Source organism: Hippopotamus amphibius, chromosome 15 (genome assembly GCF_030028045.1).
Source record: "Hippopotamus amphibius kiboko isolate mHipAmp2 chromosome 15, mHipAmp2.hap2, whole genome shotgun sequence".
Lineage (NCBI taxonomy): Eukaryota > Metazoa > Chordata > Mammalia > Artiodactyla > Hippopotamidae > Hippopotamus > Hippopotamus amphibius.
This window is the reverse complement of record NC_080200.1, coordinates 17,644,758-17,665,452: the sequence shown is the minus strand read 5'-3', so window position 1 is coordinate 17,665,452 and position 20,695 is coordinate 17,644,758. Positions and strand designations below refer to the sequence as shown.

Below are 20,695 nucleotides of genomic sequence, written 5' to 3'. Positions count from 1 at the left end.
GAGTGATGGGGACGCATAGGGGGAGATAGGTGAGGGCATCCAGGATGAGTTGAGTGGCCAGATTTGAGGCTGATTACAAGGTTGATCAGACAGTGTTGCTGAACACTTATGACATTAAATGTGTGACTTCTTTGTACACCAAGGATCAGTTCTCCAACTCTTTGGGTACCAACGGTGTCCTACAATTCAATTCTGACCCTAACGATCTGGAGTTGGTGTCAGACTTCACAGGTGAAGGGCTCAATCCCACAAGACGGCTCCCAATTCAACTGACAGTCCTCACTGGCTAGAAAGTAAGAAGTTTCTACAATCCACCTCCCTCTTTCAGGTTCTACGCCTAGCTAAAATGATTTAAAGTATTCAGGAAAGTTCTTTAATTGCTATCACTAGTTTATTATAGAAGATACAACTCAGGAACAGACAAATGGAAAAGAAACATAGGGCAAATTCCAGGGTAATGAATGAGGAGCTTCCATCCCTCTTCAGATGCACCACTTTCCCAGGACCTTCATGTGTTCACCAGCCTAGAAACTCTCCAAATCCTGTTGTTTAGGGAGTTTCTATAAAGGTTTCATCACAGAGCCATAATTGATTAAATCATTGGCCATCAGTGATTAACTCAATCTGTAGCTCCTCTCCTCTTCCTGGAGATCTGGGGTGGGGGTGAAAGTTTCAACCCTTTACTCATGCCTTGATCTTTCTGGATACCAGCCCCCATCTTGAAGCTATCTAGGGGCCTCCAGTCTCTGGTCTTCTCATCAGCATAAAAAAGACACTTTTATCACTCCTGCGTTTCAGAAACTGTGTGTCAGGAACCAGGGACAAAGACCAAAAGATCAAATGTTTATATTTTATCACAGGGAGGCATATGGTAATGTCAGCCTTTCTGGCTTGGATCACAGGATAACAGGGAGAGGCTAGAGCTAGATGGAGAAGAGAAGTGGGGCTTTCCAGTGTGGCTGGAAGATATTACACAAGAGACACTACTCTCCAAGATCCAGCTCCAAATCAATCTTATTCTGGGAAGCCTTCCAACTGCCCTCACCAGAGGGCACAAACTTGGATTCTTACTCTGGGCTCCTCCAGCTCCTGACTTCTTCTGACCCTACCTTGACCCCAAGGGGTTGAGGGCATCTGTATCCAGCCCTGTCTCCCCCAGTACTGGGAGTTCCTCAGCCCTCAGCAGGGGCTGCCATCACACTGGGCAGAGAGAGGCAGCAGGGAGTCTTTGTTGTGTGGGGATAGTTGGAGGAAGTGGAGACTACATATCCCAGAAGGCCCCCTGAGGCTCCTCTCTGTATCTCCAGACCCTAAGTACTGCCCTTTCAGGTTGGTTTCATGAAGACACTCTCGGGAACAGCCTGCTGGAGACTGAAGCAAGGATAAAGAACACTGTATCAGGTCCAGGAGCTTCTAGGTCTGACCACACACCTGCCTGTGGGTGCTGCAGACAGCAACAAGCAGGAAAACTTCTGCCCTCCCCTGTTGGCCGTTTCTTGGAAGAGGCATCCCAGGCAGAGGGGGATCAGGACAGAGAGGGTAGGAAGAAAGAATCTACGGTTGTGGGTAGGTGCTGCTCAGCCTGGGAACGGGGTCAGGGCTGGGGAGAAGGATAGTAAGAGACGATCTTAGTCTTGGAAAGCTGTTAGGGGTCTTCTCACTTTGCCCACTCTGGGTCCCTTCTTCTCACTTAGCCTAGGTGTCCTTTGTGGCTTCTAGGTCAGCAGTCGTCTACCCAGGATGCTTCTGCCCCATGGTGGACATTTGGACATATCTGAAATGTTTTTGGTTGTCACAACTTATGGTGGGGAAGGGAAGCTACTGGCATCTTGTGAGTTGAGGCCAGGGATGCCGCTAAACGTTGTGCAATGAAAAGGACAGCCAATGCATGCTCTGGCCCCAAATATCACCAATGCTGAAGCTGAGAAATGCTGTTCTAGGTTATCTTGTCTTTGTTGCTCTGTCCTGGTCTGGCACAAACCAGACCTGCTAACCTGGAGGGGAGTCTCTGGAGGAGACAGAGGTGTGAGCTGGGTGCACTCCTGTCGTGTGTGTGATGTTTACTCAGCATCTGTGTGTGAGCCATCCTCTGTGAGACCTGAGGAGACAGAATTTTGTCCACTTGTCATAGGAGTTGCGAGAGCCCAGCCTCAAGAATCACAGCCGTTCCACCAAGCAGGAGGTAGGAAGGCACATTATAGCGATGAGGTAGGGACTGGAGAAGAGAGTGGAGGTTGGATTAGTCTCCCGGGGGGAACTGTGGTATATGATTACCAGAGGTACTAAGTGCTCCACTGGGGTCAGAGACCATGAGTTTAGAATGGGACCAGTTGGTGCCATCAGGTACAGAAAGATGACAACAAACCAGATCAGAAGAAGGAACCCAGTCTTAGAGTCAGTGATAACTACACTTATTAGGTAAACTCGAAGCCCTTTGCATGAATACTCATTGACCACTGAAGGCAGTTCTCTATGTACTCCCATTTTCAGTTGCGGTGAGGTGGCTCAGGGCTGGAAAGTTCTTTGGATTTTAATCCTTGGTGCATATTTCAGAAAATTCTCTCTAGAAGCCAGAGTGGAGTGGGAGCAGAGGAGGGGAGATAGAGGAGCCTGGGGCAGTGGTCCAGGAAAGAGGGGACAGAGCCATATGGGTGTAGAGGAGTGGGAGAAACTGAAAACTATTTAGTTGGGAAGGAGAATACTAAGAGAAGGGTGGGATGAAGCCCAGAAGGAAGTTGATGCCAGCGTCTTGGTTTCTGGGCAGGGAGCTTAGCTGGTCAGAAGATGTGTTTTTTAGGTCACAAATGCAGTCTTCTTCACTCCAAAGACAATCCTCACTCCAGCCAAGTTCCTCACTCTCCTGGTGATTCTGTGTCCTCCAAGTTCCAGGCTGACCCCTACTGTAGGGGATTCTTAGAGATAATACCCTAGTGAGACTGCTAGGGGGTCCAGTTATGTCAGGGAGGGAGGGGCTCTCCCAGAGCCAAGGAGTTCAGGAGCTCTGGCCAGCAACGTGGCTCAAATTATTCATAAAAAAAAATTTTTTTAATTCTATGGTGGACTTTAGGTGCAGAAGTTTGAGCAAGGATATTTCCAGTTTGTGTCTTTTGATCATCATTGGTTTGTGAAAGGTCCTTCTTATATTTCATAAACGTATCCCCTTTCTTTCACTCCATTTCCTTTTTGTTTTGTCAATTACTTAAAGATACTTCAAGTGTACCCTTTGATTTGTGTACATTCTTGCAAGTTTGTATATATTCTTTAATGTTTTTATTTCTTAAATTAATGGGCTTTATTTCATTATAGGAGTTTTAGGTTTGCAGAAAACTGATCGGATAGTATAGCAGGTTCCTACTCACCTCCTCTGCCAGCACACACTTTCCTCTATTTCCACATCTAGCATTATTGGCGTGATCCATTTGTTACAATTGATCAACCAATACAGGTACATTATAATTAACCAAAGTCCAAGCTCACATTAAGCTTCACTCTTTCTCTTGTACATTCGGTGGGTTCGACAACTGTGTAATGACACGCATCTACAGTTGTAGTTTCATACAGAGTAGTTTCACATGCTATATTTTTAATGTGCCCAGATGGGATTATGCTAGAGAGTTCAACCTATTTTTTGCTTCATTCACTCAATATTGTTTTTAAAATCCCTATATATTACTATGTGTATAGTTAACACCTGCTTGGGGCTCCAATGTGTGCATCCAATCCTCTTACCTCCCATCTCCCCAGTTATGGAAAAGCAGGCTTGTCCAATTCCTCCACTACAGCAATGCCACAAGGAACAACCTCTTATATGCTCCCTTATAAATAAGTTTGAGGAATCAAGATAGGCACTTAGCACCAAATTTGCTGGTGTACATAGCATGTATATGCTGAATTTTCATGATTCTACATTCTCACCAGCATTGCAAAAGGATTCCTTTCTCGCCATAATCCAATCAACATAGGGTTTTCTTTTTTTATTATTTATTTATTTATTCATTTATTGGCTGCATTGGGCATTCATTGCTGCGCGGGGGCTTTCTCTAGCTGCGGCTAGCAGGGGCTCTTCTTTGCGGTGCTCGGGTTTCTCATTATAGTGTCTTCTATTGTTGCGGAGCACGGGCTCTAGGTGCACGGGCTTCAATAGTTGTGGCTCATGGGCCCTAGAGTGCAGGCTCAGTAGTTGTGGCACACGGGCCCAGTTGCTCCTCAGCATGTGGGACCCTCCCAGATCAGGGCTTGAACCCGTGTCCCCTGCATTGGCAGGCGCACTCATAACCACTGCACCACCAGGGAAGTCCAACACAGGATTTTCTAATTTGAAGAACTGAATAAACAGTGAGACTCCATTTCTCTCTCTCTCTCTCTCTCTCTCTCTCCTCCCTCCCTCCTTTTTACTGAGCATCTTTCCATTTGCCTGTATAACTCCTTCTGAGATTTCTCCTCTCATATTCTGTGCTCATATCTGTACTGTGGTTCCTATTTTTTGTTCATTTTTCTAGATAGTATACCTCTGTCAGTTTTACACAATGCAAATTATCTTTTCCCAATGTTTCATTTGCCTGATAACTTTATCCAGGATTTCCTTTGTGGAATGAAAGCCCTTAATGTTAATGTTTTCATGTCTTTTTTTTAAAAAATCACCATAAATTTTGTGCTTTTTAAAGTCAACAAACTAATTCTCTTGCATTCTCTCCTATTAACTTTATAATTGATATTTCATAGTTATGTCTTAAATCCACCTGGAGTCCACATTTGCATTTGTCCTTAGGCAGAAATTTATATTTACTTTGTTCCTATAATGAAGTTTTTCCACCAGAAAGTAGTAAACAATCTTATCTTTTTCCTTTGACTGTGCTGCCACCTTTATCACATGTTAAGTTGTGAATAATGAAGGGGTATTTTCTGAGCTATAGAATCACTTTAATCAGTGCCTATTTAATTCAGGTTCACACTTTAAAAAATCACTGACTCTATAATGTCTCACAACCCAGGAGGACATATCTCTCTTGTTTACTCAATTTTTATAAGTTTGTCATAGTTTTTTATTGAACTGATTTTCCGAAGGAATTTTAGACAAGTCTCATCAAACTCACAATCAATTCCCTGGAACTGTAAGTGCAACTGCATTGATGACATAATTTGGGGAAGAACTGATATCTGATAATATTAGCTCAATCCATTTGAGGCATTCGAGGGTGTAGATTTATTTTCAAGTATTCAGATCACCTTCTACATTTTTATTAGTGCTTAAAACATTAATCTTTGGATGTATTGCATGTTTTATGTTAATTTCTAGGTATCGTATAACAGTGGTTTTCAAAGCAGGGTGAGGATCCCTGGGGGTCCCAGAGACACTTCCTAGGGGTCCATTAGGTGCTTACTTTACCAAATACATGCGTGGATGTGTTTTCATCATATACTTCAACTAAAATAACATATTACCACAGACTAAATGAAGAAATAGATGCAAGCATCAGGTTGTCTCCTATCAAGGCAGACATTAGACATATTTGCAAAAATGTAAAACAAGTCCACTCTTCTCACTAAATGTTTTTTGAGAAACATTACTCTCAAATTACTCTCGCATAAATATGTTACTACTATTAACATGTAATAGGATTATTATTGTTTTTTAAGGGTACTAACAACTAAATATTTTTAAGGATTCTTAGTTTTAATATCTAAAATGGTAAAAATTCATAGTTACAACCCACCCAAACAAACGCCCTTTAGGAATCTCGATAATTTTTGAGCGTAAAGGCATCCTGAGACCAAAATGCTTGAAAGCTCTTTCTGTATAGTTTGTCTCACTTGAGACTGTTGTCTTACTTTTTTACTTAAATTCTGTATGTTGATGATAACTACTGATGTGATGGTACAAGAAATACTGTGATTTTTGGACGTTGATCTTGCCCCTGCAGCATTGTACTCTCTTATTGTTCTAACATATTGTATCTGATTCTTTTACTTTCTGGACAGATGATCAGGTGTCTTCCCTTCAACCCTTATGTATCTTCATCCTTCTCTTTCCTTGTAGTATCGTTCATGACTTTCAGTTCCATATTAAAGAACAGCAGAGACAGTGAGTACCCTTGGCTTATTCCTTATAAAATAATGCATGTAAATGTCCCCACTTAATATACTATTTGCTAGTTTTGTAGGATGTATTCTATTTTTTTTTTGTTTTTTTTTTTTTTTAGCTCTTTATTGGAATATAATTGCTTTACACTCTTGTGCCAGTTTTTGAGGTACACCAAAGTGAATCAGCTGTATTTATACATATATCCCCATATCCCCTCCCTCCTGCGACTCCCTCCCGCCCTACCTATCCTGGCCCTCTAAGTCATCACCCATCATCGAGTTTATCTCCCTAGGTTATGCAGCAACTTCCTACTAGCTATCTATTTACATTTGGTAGTGTATATATGTCAATGCTACTCTCTCACTTCGTCCCAGCTTCCCCTTCGCCCCCTCCCAACCCCATGTCCTCAAGTCCATTCTCTACATCTGCAGTAGGATGTATTCTTTATCTAGCTAAGAAAGTCCCCTTCATGTTACAAAAGGGCTTTTAAAAAATCATAAATACACATACATATGTCAAATCATTATGTTGTACACCTAAAACTAATATGATGTTGTTATATGTCAATTACATGAAAATTTAAAACATTGTAAATAGAAGTTGAATTTAAGAAAATATATTCCTTTCTTGATCAAGATAATTATATTATTTTTCTTTTTAAATTTACTTATGTGATAAACCACATGATGCTGCACCATCTTGTCATTCATGGGATAAACTAACACCATTTGGTCATAATTTACTAATTTTAATAGACCATTTCATGATTAGGTGATGTCTTATAATAGATTTTGAAGTCAACATGGATAGGTCAAGTGGGCCAATAATTGTCATTTCTTATAGCATTCTTACCTGGTTTTAGAATGAAGATTGCATTAACCCAATGAAATGAGCTCAGCAGATTTCAATTTTTTTCGGGTTTTTTTTTTCTTTTATTTGAAGGACATGTAAAAGACATTAGTCAACTGTTCCTTAAAGGTTTATGAGCACTCACTTGTAAACTCACTAGGGTTGATGATTATAGGAAGGTAAAGTCTGCTAACATTTCCATTTCTTTAGAACTTTTTTGAATATCCAGGGTCTCTATTTTTTTCTTGCATCAGTTTTGGAATTTTATATGTTTTTGATAACTTATTCATCTTTTGTTTCAATTTCATAACATTTTTCATACTATTTTTATTCATTTAAAAATACCCATTATTTCTGTAGTTATCTCCCATTTTTAATTTTGTGATTTCACATTGGCATTTTCTCTTTGCTTCCATCTTATTAATCTTTTCTATAACCTGACTTTGGTTGTATTAAGCATGCTTTCCTGGGTAAAGTTTCTTGATAAATATATTTAAAACTGTGTATTCCCCTCAAGGTACTGTTTTAGCTTTTAAAAATTATTTGATGCTTAAATTATTTAATTATAAATATTTCTTCATTTGTTTTATGATTTGCTATTGAAACAAAAGATTACTTAATACTATATTTATCCTTTTAACTTATGGATTTGGAAAGCTATTTCTTCTCCAATGATTTCCAACTTTTGTACATTATAATCTATATATTATTTATACTTTGAAGTGGATGGAGGATTTCTCTATGTCCTAAAAGAAGGTAAAATTTTATTGTGCTTGGAAAAAAATGTTTAATCTTGTTTTGTGAAGAGCCTAAATATTTTCAGGAGCTGATATCTGAATATTATTAATGCATTATAATTAATAATACCCAATTGCATTTCTGAACTCTGTTAAAAATTGCAACTTCGACTTCTTATCAATCTAGCATTCATTTAGCTATTTCTATTTTATAATCATTTCACTGAAGTTGTGTTGAATATTTATTCCTAATATTTAAATGTATGTTGTTATATAGGTTAATTATATATATGCAGGTTGATACAATGTTCTTTTAACCATGAAACATTCCTCTTTGACCCTTGGTGTGTGCACATGTGTGTAGTTTTTAAATTTCCGTATGCTTTTAAACTACTAATATTTACCTTTACAGCTAAAAAACAAGACCAAACATAAAATTAATAAGTAAATTAAGAACAATCCCTTAATATTATTCATACTTCATTATTCACCCACACCATAATCAAAATCTTCTCTATTTCCTTAAAAATACTTCACAACTAGTTTATCTAAGTCAATATCTAATATAGTACCCAATATTGCCTATGATTGTTATGTCCCTTGAATTTCTCTTCATCCTTTTCTTGATCCTGGCTTATTGGTGAGACCGGACCAATTGTTCTGTGCAATGTTCCACCTTTGATTTGTCTGATTGCTTCCTTATGAGGTCATTTAGCTTGTTCCTCCATCCTTTGCACGTGATTACTCCATTTGATGCTCAGCTATGGCCAATAAGCACGTTTTCAGACTGGATCTGGCATCCTTTAACATTAACACATTGCTCAGTGAAAGTTCCATTTCACTGTTGCAGAGACGTCCTAGGCATGCTTTCATGCAACGACCATTTCTCCAGGGAACCAGGTTCATTTTGCTGGCATATGGTAACAGAGATATTATGATTATTGTTTCTTTTCATTCCATTTGTTCTGCTTTCAAGATTGCTGCCTCTGCTTTCCTTTGGTGCACGTTTGCCTAGCATATATTTGTCCATCCTTTTATTTTGATAATTCCCGTGCAGTTCCTTTAGAAGAGCAAATCCAAAATATGAGATAAGATGGCACAAATGGGTACGAATAAAACAGTATTAAAACAAAGATGAATAGCTTACTCAATTAAAGGACAAAAGTTCTCAGGGAAAAAATTTTAGAAACCCAAAATCTAAATATATGTTTTCTAGAACAGGCACATTATTCAAGAGACTATGACCCTAATCATCTGTCTTAATGATTAAAAACCTGGAATCTTTTATTTTTTTCATCACTGTTAATAAATACCCAATAGCCTTTGCAAAGCACTACAGAACTTAAAGAATTTTTCATTCAAAAAAAAAAAAACCCAATAGCCAAGTGATATCTTAAACCACTTAATAGACTGATCTCATTTCTCATTTTACCTTTAATCACATTTCAAAATGGTAAGAAGTATTATGATTTACTCCATCTTACTGATGAAGCTTGTGAGACCCAGAAAAGTTAAGCAAATAGTTATATAGTATACAGGTCTTTAATAATCATTTAATCTATGTTAGAGCCTATGCTTTTACCACTGTGCCTTCATCCTGTCTCTGATCTCATCAGATGCAGCATCCCTGTTGGGCCAGAACTACAGCACAGCGTCTGAATTCATCCTCATTGGCTTCTCCAACTTCCCTCAGCATCTCCTGCCCACCTTCTTCCTGCTGTACCTGCTGATGTACCTGTTCACGCTGCTGGGGAACCTGCTCATCATGGCCACCATCTGGAGGGAGCACAGCCTCCACACCCCCATGTACCTCTTCCTGTGTGCCCTCTCCACCTCCGAGATTCTGTTCACTGTTGCCATCACCCCTCGCATGCTGGTGGACATGCTCTCCACCCACCGCTCCATCACCTTTGTGGCCTGTGCCAGCCAGATGTTCTTCTCCTTCACCTTTGGCTTCACTCACTCCTTCCTGCTCATGATCATGGGCTATGACCGCTACGTGGCCATCTGCCACCCCCTGCGCTACAACGTGCTCATGAGCACACGTGACTGTGCCCGTATAGTGTCCTGGTCCTGGGCTGGTGGCTCAGTCATGGGGATGATGGTGACACTGATAGTTTTCCACCTCACCTTCTGTGAGTCTAATGAGATCCACCATTTTTTCTGCCACGTGCTTTCTCTCTTGAAGTTGGCCTGTGGGAAGGAGACAGCTTCTGTCTCCATGGTTGTGATCCTGGTTTGTGTCACAGCCCTGATGGGGTGCTTATTCCTCATCTTCCTCTCCTACATCTTCATTGTGGCCGCCATCTTGAGGATCCCCTCCGCTGAGGGCCGGCACAAGACCTTCTCCACCTGTGTATCCCACCTCACCATAGTGGTCGTGCACTACGGTTTTGCCTCCATCATCTACCTCAAGCCCAAGGGCCCCCGTTCTATGGACAGTAACACTCTGATGGCCACCACCTATACAGTCTTCACCCCCTTTCTTAGCCCGATCATTTTCAGCCTCAGGAATAAGGAACTGAAGAATGCCATAAAGAGAAGCTTCCGCAGAACATTCTGTCCCCTGAGTTCCTGATGGCCAGTTTGGTGATGAAGAAATATGATAGAAATGTTGGGAATAATAATGTCTGTCTTCATAGAACTCTTGTAATGATTCAGGTCTGTAAAATACCCACACTCCATAAGAGTTTGATACATACTAGCTATTTGTTTTTCTCCAATATTTCCCCCTCTTGCATAGGCTCTATCATCATAATCTCTTATTTATATCCAATGAGATGAACTCCATCCCATTATCTATGTCTAAGAATGTGTTATCTATCTATAGGCAGATGGGGAGCACCACATGAATGTGTCCGGACCTTGATGCACGTGGTTCTTCTTGAATGAATTAACAAGAGAAGATTTTATTTCCCTATCTGCCAAAATAAGAATAAACAAAATAACCAAAAGACAATAAGAAATGCCACCAGAATTGGGTTTTTCCATGTGTAAAGGACCATGTTTAGTTTTATTATTATCTTCATAATTATAAGAAATACACAAAAGAAAATAAAGCATTTGTCTTCAGAAAACTGGTTTACTATTTACAGTTCATCACTGCATTTTGGAGCTATAGACTCTAAGAGAGGTTTTTTTATATTGAGCTGAATCAAGTAAAGAAGGTTAAAACGTAAAGTAGAGAGAAAGCAAGAACTAGATCTAGTGAGAGCAAGAGGAAGAGAGAGAGCAGGCTAGGAGGAATGGAGTCCTTTCAATTGATCTCATTATTCAATTGGATACAAAAAATATGGGGCAAAATCTGGGAAATAGAGGAAGATGGAGAAGGTGTTTGGTAATAGGGCAATGTTCATATGAATAATGGAAGATGAGGGAGGTACGGAGGAAGAAAGGGAGAGAAAGAGAGAGACAGAGAGAAAGGGAGGAAAGAGAAAAGGAAGAGGGATTAGTGTTTAGGTAACAACATAGGCATGTTAAAGGGTGTCTCTTGTCATTTCCATTTGCATGAAATATCTTTTTCCATCCCCTCACTTTCAGTCTGTGTGTGTCTTTAGCCATAAAGTGAGTCTTTTGTAGACATCAGATTGAAGGGTCTTATTTTTATCCAATCAGCCACCCTATGTGTTTTGATCAGAAGATTTAGTCCATTGACATTTAAAGTAATTATTGATAGCTATTTACTTATTGCCATTTTATTACTCATTTTCCAGTTGTTTCTGTAGTTCTTTGTTCATTTCTCTTTTTTGGCTCTCTCATTGTGGTTTGCTGTTTATTTAGTAGTATACTTGTTTTCCTTTCTCTTTCGTGTTGTGTATCTCTTGCAGGTTTTTGATTTGTGGATACCATGAGGTTTATGTATGTTGACCCGTAATTATTTCTACTTGATTTAAACTGAGTCATTTAAATTCAAACACATTCTAAAAGATCTACATTTCGTTACTACTCTACCCCCACATTTTGTGTTTTTGATGTTATATTTTACATCTTCATGCTTCTCCCTTTACTGTTTACTATAGTTATAGTTGCTTTTACAATTTTTGGTCTTTTAATCCACATACTGGCTTATTCAAGTAATCTTCAATCCTTACTATATATATGCCTTTCCTATTGGGATTTTCCCTCTCCCGTAGATTCTCACTTCTTTTCCATTTAGGGAAGACCCTTCAACATTTCTTTTAGGGTAGGTTTAGTATTGCTGAATTCTTTTACTTTTTGCTTGTCTAAGACGTTCTTTATCTCTCCTTCTATTCTTGCTGTGTAGGGTAGCCCAAGTTACAAGTTTTCTCTTTTCAGCACTGTTAATACATCATGCCACTCCCTCCTGGCCTGCAAAGTTTCTGCAGAGAAACCAACTAACAGTCTCACAGGCAATCCATTGCATATGACTCGATTTTTCTCTTGTTGTCTTTAGAATTCTCTCTTTTGCCATTTTAATTAAGATATGTCTTGGCATGAGTCTGTTTGGGTTCATCTTGTTGGACCCTCTGTGCTTCCTGTACCTGAATATCTGTTTCCTTCATTCGATTTTGGAATTCAAGTGGCTGCACTGCCATCAGAAGTCCAGGCTTGTTCTTGGGTTCTGCTTGAGTAAGCACCAAAAATGGCCACTGCTTCCCCACCTGGGCTATGCCCTGGGCCCCCAAGTCACCTCTGCATGCTTATGTTGAGTCTTTTCCTGGTTCCTGTCCACTCAAATCCAAGCTGTGGTATGGAGTTAGTGGGGCTGGGAGGTGCACCAAGCTCAGACTGGGGAGCATGAGGAGGCAGCAGCTGCTAGGGCAGACCGTGCTCTGCCCTGCCTGGGGGCAAGCCGGCACCCACACACTCCTCACAAGTTGAGTCTAGGCTTCTGTAACCTTTCTGTTGATCCCAGTGGTTCTCCAAGGGGGCTTGTCTCCTACTCACAGGACCCTGAGACAGGGACACCCAGTCTGTGGCTCTGCCAGCTCACTCTCCAGGGTGAGTGATTACTTGTGCCACTGTTTGCTTGGACCCCTCCCACAATTACAGGTCCCGATCTGATGTTTTTCTTCATCTGTGAAACTAACAACTGGATAACCTAGAAGAAATTATTAATTTCTTGAAACATAAAATCTACCCAAGACCAACTCTCATTGCAGTGGCATCTCTTGTTGCGGAGCACAGGCTCCAGGCATGCAGTCTTCAGTAGTTGCAGTACATGGGACCTAGAGTACAGGCTCAGTAGTTGTGGAACACGGGCTTAGTTGCTCCATTGCATGTAGGATCTTCCTGGACCAGGGATGGAACCCATGTCCCCTGCATTGGCAGACAGATTCTTAACCACTGTGCTACCAGGGAAATCCTGCCTATATTTTCTACTAGGAATTTTATGGCTTCAGGTCTTACATTTAGATATTTAACCCATTATGAATTTTTATATGATGTTAGAGAATTTTCTAATTTCATTCTTTTACATGTAGCTGTCCCTTCTGATTCTTTGCATTTCTATGGTAACAGTTTTAATGTCTCCTTTTTCATTTCTGATTTTATTTGAGCCTTCTTTCTTTTTTTCTCCTGGGTAGTCTAGTAAAAGTTTATCTTTACTAGATAAAGGTTTGTCAACTTGTTTATCTTTTCAAAGAGTCAGCTCTTAGTTTCATTGATCTTTTCTACTGTTTTTCTAGCCTATGTTATTTATTTTTGCTTTGATCTATTTTTATTTCCTTCCTTCTCCTAACTTTGAGATTTTTCCCTTCTTCTTTTTCTAATTCCTTGAGATGTAAAATTCAGTTGTTCATTTGGGATCTTTCTTTTTTCCTTTATGTAGGTGTTTATCACAATAAGCTTCCCTCTTAGAACTACTTTTGCTGTTTTCCAAGCTTTGTTATGTTGTTATCCATTTTCATTTGCTTCAAGTTTTTTTTTTTATTTCTGTTTTGATTTCTTTATTGGCCCAATGGTTGTTTAGCAAATAAAAGTCTAGGACCAAACAGCTTCACATTTGGAATTCAACCAAATATATAAAGAAGAACTAATACCTATCCTTCTCAAAATATTGCAAAAAATTGATGAGGATGGAACACCTTCAAATTCATCCTATGAGGCCACCATTACCCTGATACCAAAAGCAGAAAAAAAAACACTACCAAAAAAAGAGAAAATTACAGGCCAATATCTCTGAGGAATATAGACAAAAATCCTCAAAAAAGTTAGCAAACCAAATTCAACACTATATAAAAAGGGTTATACACAATTATCAGGTGGGATTCATTCCAGAGATGCAAGAATGATTTGGTATCCACATGACAATCAGTGTGATACACCACATAGACAAAAGGAAGGATAAAAATCACATGATTATCTCAATAGAAGCATAAAATTATTTGACAAAATTCAACATCCATTCGTGATAAAAACTTTCATCAAAGTTGGTATAGAGGGAACATATCTCAATATAATAAAGACCATTGGGCTTCCCTGGTGGCAGAGAGGTTAAGAATCTGCCTCCCAAGTCAGGGAACATGGGTTCAATCCCTGGTCCAGGAAGATCCTACATGCCATGGAGCAACTAAGCCCGTGTGCCACAGTTACTGAGCCTGCACTCTAGGGCCTGCATGCTGAAACTACTTAGCCCACGTGCTGCAACTACTGAAGACCGCATGCCTAGAGCCTGTGCTCTGCAACAAGAGACGCCACTACAATGAGAAGCCTGAGCACTGCAATGAAGAGTAGCCCTTGCTTGCCACAACTAGAGAAAGCCCACATGCAGCAACGAAGACCCAATGCAGCCAAAAATTTCTTTTAAAAACTGGGCAGAACACACTTTGCCATAAATCACAGCAATATTTTTGTGGCTCAGTCTCCTAAGGCAAAAGAAATAAAAGCAAAAATAAACAAATGGGACCTAATTAAACTTAAAAGCTTTTGCACAGCAAAGGAAACCGTCAACAAAGTGAAAAGACAATCTACTTTGTGGGAGAAAATATTTGCAATTGGTATGACTGATAAGGGGTTAATATCCAAAATTTATAAACAGCTCATACAACTCAACATCAAAGAAAAAAAAGAGTGCAATTCAAAAATGGCAGATGATCTGAATAGACATTTTTCAAAAGAAGATACACAGATGGCAAAAAGGCACATAAAAAAATGCTTAACATCACTAATCATCAGAGAACTGCAAATCAAAACCACAATGAGATATCATCTCACACCTATAAAAGGGATATTGTCCAAACGTCTATAAATAATAAATGTTAGTGAAGATGTAGAGAAAAGGGAACGCTAGTATACTGTAAATTGGTGCAGTCACTATGCAAAACAGTATGGAGATTCCTCAAAAAACTAAAAATAGAACTACCACATGATCCATCAATCTCACTGCTGGGTATATATCCAAAGAAAATGAAAACACTGATTTAAAAAGATACTTGCACCCCAATGTTTATAGCAGCATTATTTACAATAGCCAAGATATGGGTTCAACCTAAGTACCACTCAACAGATGAATGGATATATATCATACACATATAGATATAGATATATAGATATATATACATACATATTATATATATATGATGGACTATTAAGCAGCCATAAAAAAGAATGAAATTTTGACATTTTAACAATGTAGATGGAGCAGGAGACTTGCTGACAGGAAAGAAGAGAGAGTGTGTTGTTTTCCTGGAGATAGAAGATCCTATGGTCTGGATCACAGAGTTTGAGGGAAATTTGGGCACCTCCTGAGCTCAGGGGACCAGCACAGACAAGACCATGTCTTGTAAAGCATGTCAATGATTTTCTTTCTTTTCCAGCTTTATTGAGATGTAATTGACCTGTAATGTTGTGTAAGTTTAATGTGTACAAAGTGATGACTTCATAGACTTATATCTTATGAATAGGGTCAATTAATACCTCCATCTCCCTATGTAATTACTGTTTTCATGTGTGTGGTGAGAATATTTAAAAAAAAAAAAAAAAAACAATGTAGATGGACCTAGAGAGTATAATGCTTAGTGTAATGTCAGTCATAGAGAGACAAATACTCTATGTTATCCCTTATATGTAGAATCTAAAAAATAATACAAATGAAAGTACACAACAAAACAGAAACAAACTCACAGATATAGAGAACAAGCTAGTGATTACCAGTGGGGAGAAGGAAGGGGGAATGGATGAGTAGAGGTATGGGATTACGAGACACAAACTACTATGTATAAAATAAATAAGCAAGAGGGATATATTTTATAGGACTGGGAAATATAGCCATTGTTTTATAATAACTTTAGATGGAATACAATCTATAAAAATGTTTAATCATCATGTTGTACAACTGAAACTAACATAATGTAGTAGAGCATCTATACCTCAATTTTTTAAAAAAAGAATATAGATGGAAAAAAATATCTTTAGTAAGCGGTGCTAGGAAAACTGGACAGCTACATGTAAATAGTGAAATTAGCACATTTTCTCGCACCATATACAAAAATAAATTCATAAGGGGTTAAATACCTAAATGTAAGACCTGAAATCATAAAATTCCTAGAAGAGAACATAGGCAGAACACACTTTGACATAAATCATAGCAATATTTTCTTGGAATAGTCTTCTAAAACAAAAGAAATAAAAGCAAAAATAAACAAATGAGACCTAATTGCACTTAAATGCATTGACAGAACAAAAAGACAATCTATGAAATAGGAGAAACTATTTGCAAGTGATATGATCAATAAGGAATTAATGACCAAAATATATAAGCAGCTAATACAACTCAAAATTTTTAAAAAAGAAATAACAATTTTTAAATGGATAGAAGACCTGAAAAGACCATTTTCCAAGGGAGATATTCCTATGCCCAGGAGACACATGAAAAAATGTTTAACCAGAGAAATGCAAATCAACACTACAATGAGATATTACCTCACACCTGTCAGAATTGCTATTGTCAAAAAGTCTACAAATGACAAATGTTGACAAGGATGTGGAGGAAAGGGACCCTAGTATACTGTATATTTGTGCAGCTCCTATGGAAAACAGTATGAAGGTTTCTCAAAAAAAAAAAAAAAAACAGAACTACCATATGATCCAGAAATTCCACACACGGGTATATAGCTGAAGAAAGTGAAAGCACTAATTTGAAAGGAGTGCATGCCGATGTTCATAGCAGCATTGTTTACAATATCCAAGATATGGAAGCAACCATATCTTGTTCATCAACAGATGAACAGATAAAGATGTGGTATATATGCAACGGACTATTACTCAGCCATAAAAAAGTATGTTGTTGCCTTTGCAACAACACTGATGGGCCTGGAGTGTATTATGCTTAGTGAAATAAGTCAGACAGAGAAAGACAAATACTATATGTTACCACATATATGTGGAATCTAAAAAATAAAACAAAGAAATAAATATAACAAAACAGAAACAGACTCACAGATATTGAGAACAATCTAGTGGTCCAGTGGGAAGTGGGAAGAGGGAAAGGGTGATATAGGGGTAAGGGATTAAGAAGTAAAAGCTATTATGTCTAAAATACAATTAAGTAAGCTACAAAAATATATTGTACAGCACAGGGAATATAGCCTATATTTTATATTAATTTTAAATGGAATATTATCCATAAAAATATTGAATCACTAAATTGTACACCTGAAACTAATATAATATTGTAAATCATCTATACTTCAATTTTAAAAACTCATTTCCTCAATTAAATTTATCCTAATCTTGTCTTACTCAGTCTTGATTATATCTTTTTATCAGCATTCCTTTCCCATAAACCTTTTATAATTTCCTTTTTATCTTCAGATTTTGTCCTATGCTTTGTGTATTTCCTTTCTCTCTATCTAATAACCTCCCTTTCTGACAAAATTACTTTCTTTTCCCTTAAGGAAATGCATTTCCATTCCTTACACCTTCTTTTTTTCACACAGTTTTTTTTAATTAACAATAGTAGTTTTAATTATGTGTATTAGTTAGAATTCTCAACCTTTAAAGCCTAAAATGAAAACTAAGAAGTAAGCAATTATAAACTTTTACATTAGCATGCTGTAAATTAGGAAACATAAATACTGTTTATAATTTTTTAAAACATGGGCTTTTTCACTATTTACAATAGCCAGGACATGGAAGCAACCTAAATGTCCATCAACAGATGAATGAGACGAAGCGAGAGAGTAGCACAGACATATATATACTACCAACTGTAAAAAAGTCAGTGGGAAGTTGTTGTATAACAAAGCGAGTCCAACTCGAGGATGGAAGATGCCTTAGAGGACTGGGGCGGGGAGGGTGGGGGGGACTCGAGGGGGGGGAGTCAAGGAAGGGAGGGAATACGGGGATATGTGTATAAAAACAGATGATTGAACCTGGTGTACCCCCAAAAAAATAATTTTAAAAATGTGGTACATATATACAATGGAATATTACTCAGCTGTAAAAAGGAATGAAACTGGGACATTTGTAGAGACATGGATGGACCTAGAGACTGTCATACAGAGTGAAGTGAGTCAGAAAGAGAAAAACAAATATCATATATTAACACATATATGCAGAATATAGAAAAATGGTACCAATCAACCAGTTTACAAGGCAGAAATAGAGACACAGATGTAGAGAACAAACATATGGACACCAAGTGGGGAAAGTGGGGGGGTTGGGGGTGAATGAATTGGGAGATTGGGATACCAAATTGTGCACTCTAAATATATGCAGTTTATTGTATGTTAACTGTATGTATCTCAATAAAAGTTCTAAAAATAATAATAATAATAAAACATGGGCTTTTTTATAGAAAACTTCTCAGTGTGGAACCAAACATATTTATTAATAACCATAAATACCTTTAGTTTCTTTTTTAAAAGAAAGCTTATGTTCAGTAATTAATGTTTCATTATCTTATTTTATCTGGGAATGATCTAGGTATTCAATAAACTTCCACCATTTAACTTATCAAAACTGTAGTTTCAAGTTACAAAAAATCTGGAGAAACTATTTTTAAGTAGACATACCATTAAACGTATTGAGTCTTAAACAGTTCACCTACAAGCTCTTTTCCCATTTACATCTATTTAATTCACTTGACCCCAACAATTATGTTTAGGTTACCCATGAAAATGCCGTGAGACATTAGATCAAGTCAACCGTCATCCCAAGCTTTTTTTTTAATTGACAAATTTTGTAAAAGGGATAATACGATCTTATGTGAATTTTAGTAAACCTTGGTAAATATAAGTATTATACTTAAAGTTGATATCTTATATATGCAATGGAATATTACTCAGCTGTAAAAAGGAACGAAATTGGGACATTTGTAGAGACATGGATGGACCTAGAGACTGTCACACAGAGTGAAGTGAGTCAGAAAGAGAAAAACAAATATCATATATTCACACATATATGCGGAATATAGAAAAATGGTACCAATCAACGGGTTTACAAGGCAGAAATAGAGACACAGATGTAGAGAACAAACATATGGACACCAAGTGGGGACAGCCGAGGGGGGTGGGGAATGACCTGGGAGATTGGGATTGCCATATACACACTACTAATAAGAAAAAAACATCAAATTGTACACTTTAAATATATGCAGTTTATTGTATGTCAATTGTATCTCAGCAAAAGTTCTTAAAGAAAATAAAGTTGATGTTTCTAAAGACATGTCTGTATTAGTTAAACCAACAATCTTAAACTAACTTTAATACTGAATATTTATTTAATACAAATATTTCCCAGAGCACATGAACCTGGAATTCATTTGGGTCAGTGTTTATTATATTTCTGAGAATTTACATAAGTGCCTAATTTCTTTTAAGCCAGTTAGATAAAGCTCATTTAGTGCGGGGAGCTGCCCTGAACAGGGGTCCTGGTTTCCGTAGTTGCCCCCAACAAGGGCCCTGGTCTCCAGGACATAGCCCTGGGAGCTGCCTTACTGTAAGGGCTTGCCTAGGCAAGCATAGCTCTCTGTCCCGCCACCCCTGACCTTTGACTATGTGCTATGGAAAAAAGCACGTGATCCCCTGGGCTGCACTATGCGCGCACACAGGTCTGTGATCTCGCTAGTACATCTAGAAACAATCAACAGGAGGTCTTGTGCTCGCTACGGTAGATGGTTATGGGAAAAACACATTGTTCTCTAAAGAAAGAATCATTTTTCTTTTAGCCTTGCTGTCAATGACTCCTCTTCTTTAATCTGTATAAAAAGCCACTGTAAAATAAAGAAGTTTGTCAGTTGCCCTAGAATGCACCTACATTCTGGGCTTCTGATCCTCTCGACCCCATCTTTTGTGTGTCTGTCTTTCTTTCTTTCTTAGCCGCGTCGTGTTTGCCTAAGGACCTGATCGATTTTGCTGGCAGGCTCCGGCAATTTAGAAAATAATTTTGGCAATACCATCCTGAGGTAGAAACATATCATATGTACAATGTACATACACAGACATGCATACATCCAAATAGACACAGAGACCCCATAGTTTTCATTTTTTAACTTAGCCATGAATCAGATACTACAACATAAAACTCACTAGTATATAAGCAATCGTTGGAATAAACTAAGTATACTCACTTCAGTTTAAAAAGACCTTTTTTCCCTTTCTTCCTCCTTCCAGAATTGGAAATGGTCTAGATAACCATTTCCTAAGAGCCCTGGCAGAACGTTTACATCTCAAAGGCACAGGGAGAGAAATGCAAGCTCCTGCTAGAGGGACTTTTGCTCTGGTAGAGTCAGAATTTTGAAAGATGTTTTATCAAGCCAGCTTTCTCTGTGTATGCATAAAAGCCAATCTTGGAATGTCAAAGGAACCCCACCTTGGCCATTTCAGGGTGAGATCTTTGATCTTCACTTGAGTAAGTATTTGGAAGTATAAGTTTTATATGTACATAAACCCAGTTGGGGTGTTAGTCAGAAGTTGGCTGTCTGATGCCCTTTTTTCTTCTGTTTGGGAGACTTTATTTCCCACTTTAAAGTTGGTTTGTTGAAATAAAGTTACTGCTGAAAACTGTGTGGTGGGCCAGTGTGCTGTTTGTGAGCTTATCTCCTCTAGGTGTCACCCTAGGGTCA

The 20,695-nt window shown here is 38.3% G+C and overlaps 1 protein-coding gene across 1 annotated transcript; it reads left to right on the top strand.

Annotated features, from left to right (window-relative positions):
• Positions 1–9,301: 9,301 nt before the first annotated feature.
• Positions 9,302–10,246, top strand: LOC130837061 (olfactory receptor 10H4-like). The gene has a single exon (XM_057709833.1). The coding sequence runs from the start codon at positions 9,398–9,400 to the stop codon at positions 10,244–10,246; it is 849 nt and encodes a 282-aa protein (XP_057565816.1). The 5' UTR covers positions 9,302–9,397.
• Positions 10,247–20,695: the final 10,449 nt, after the last annotated feature.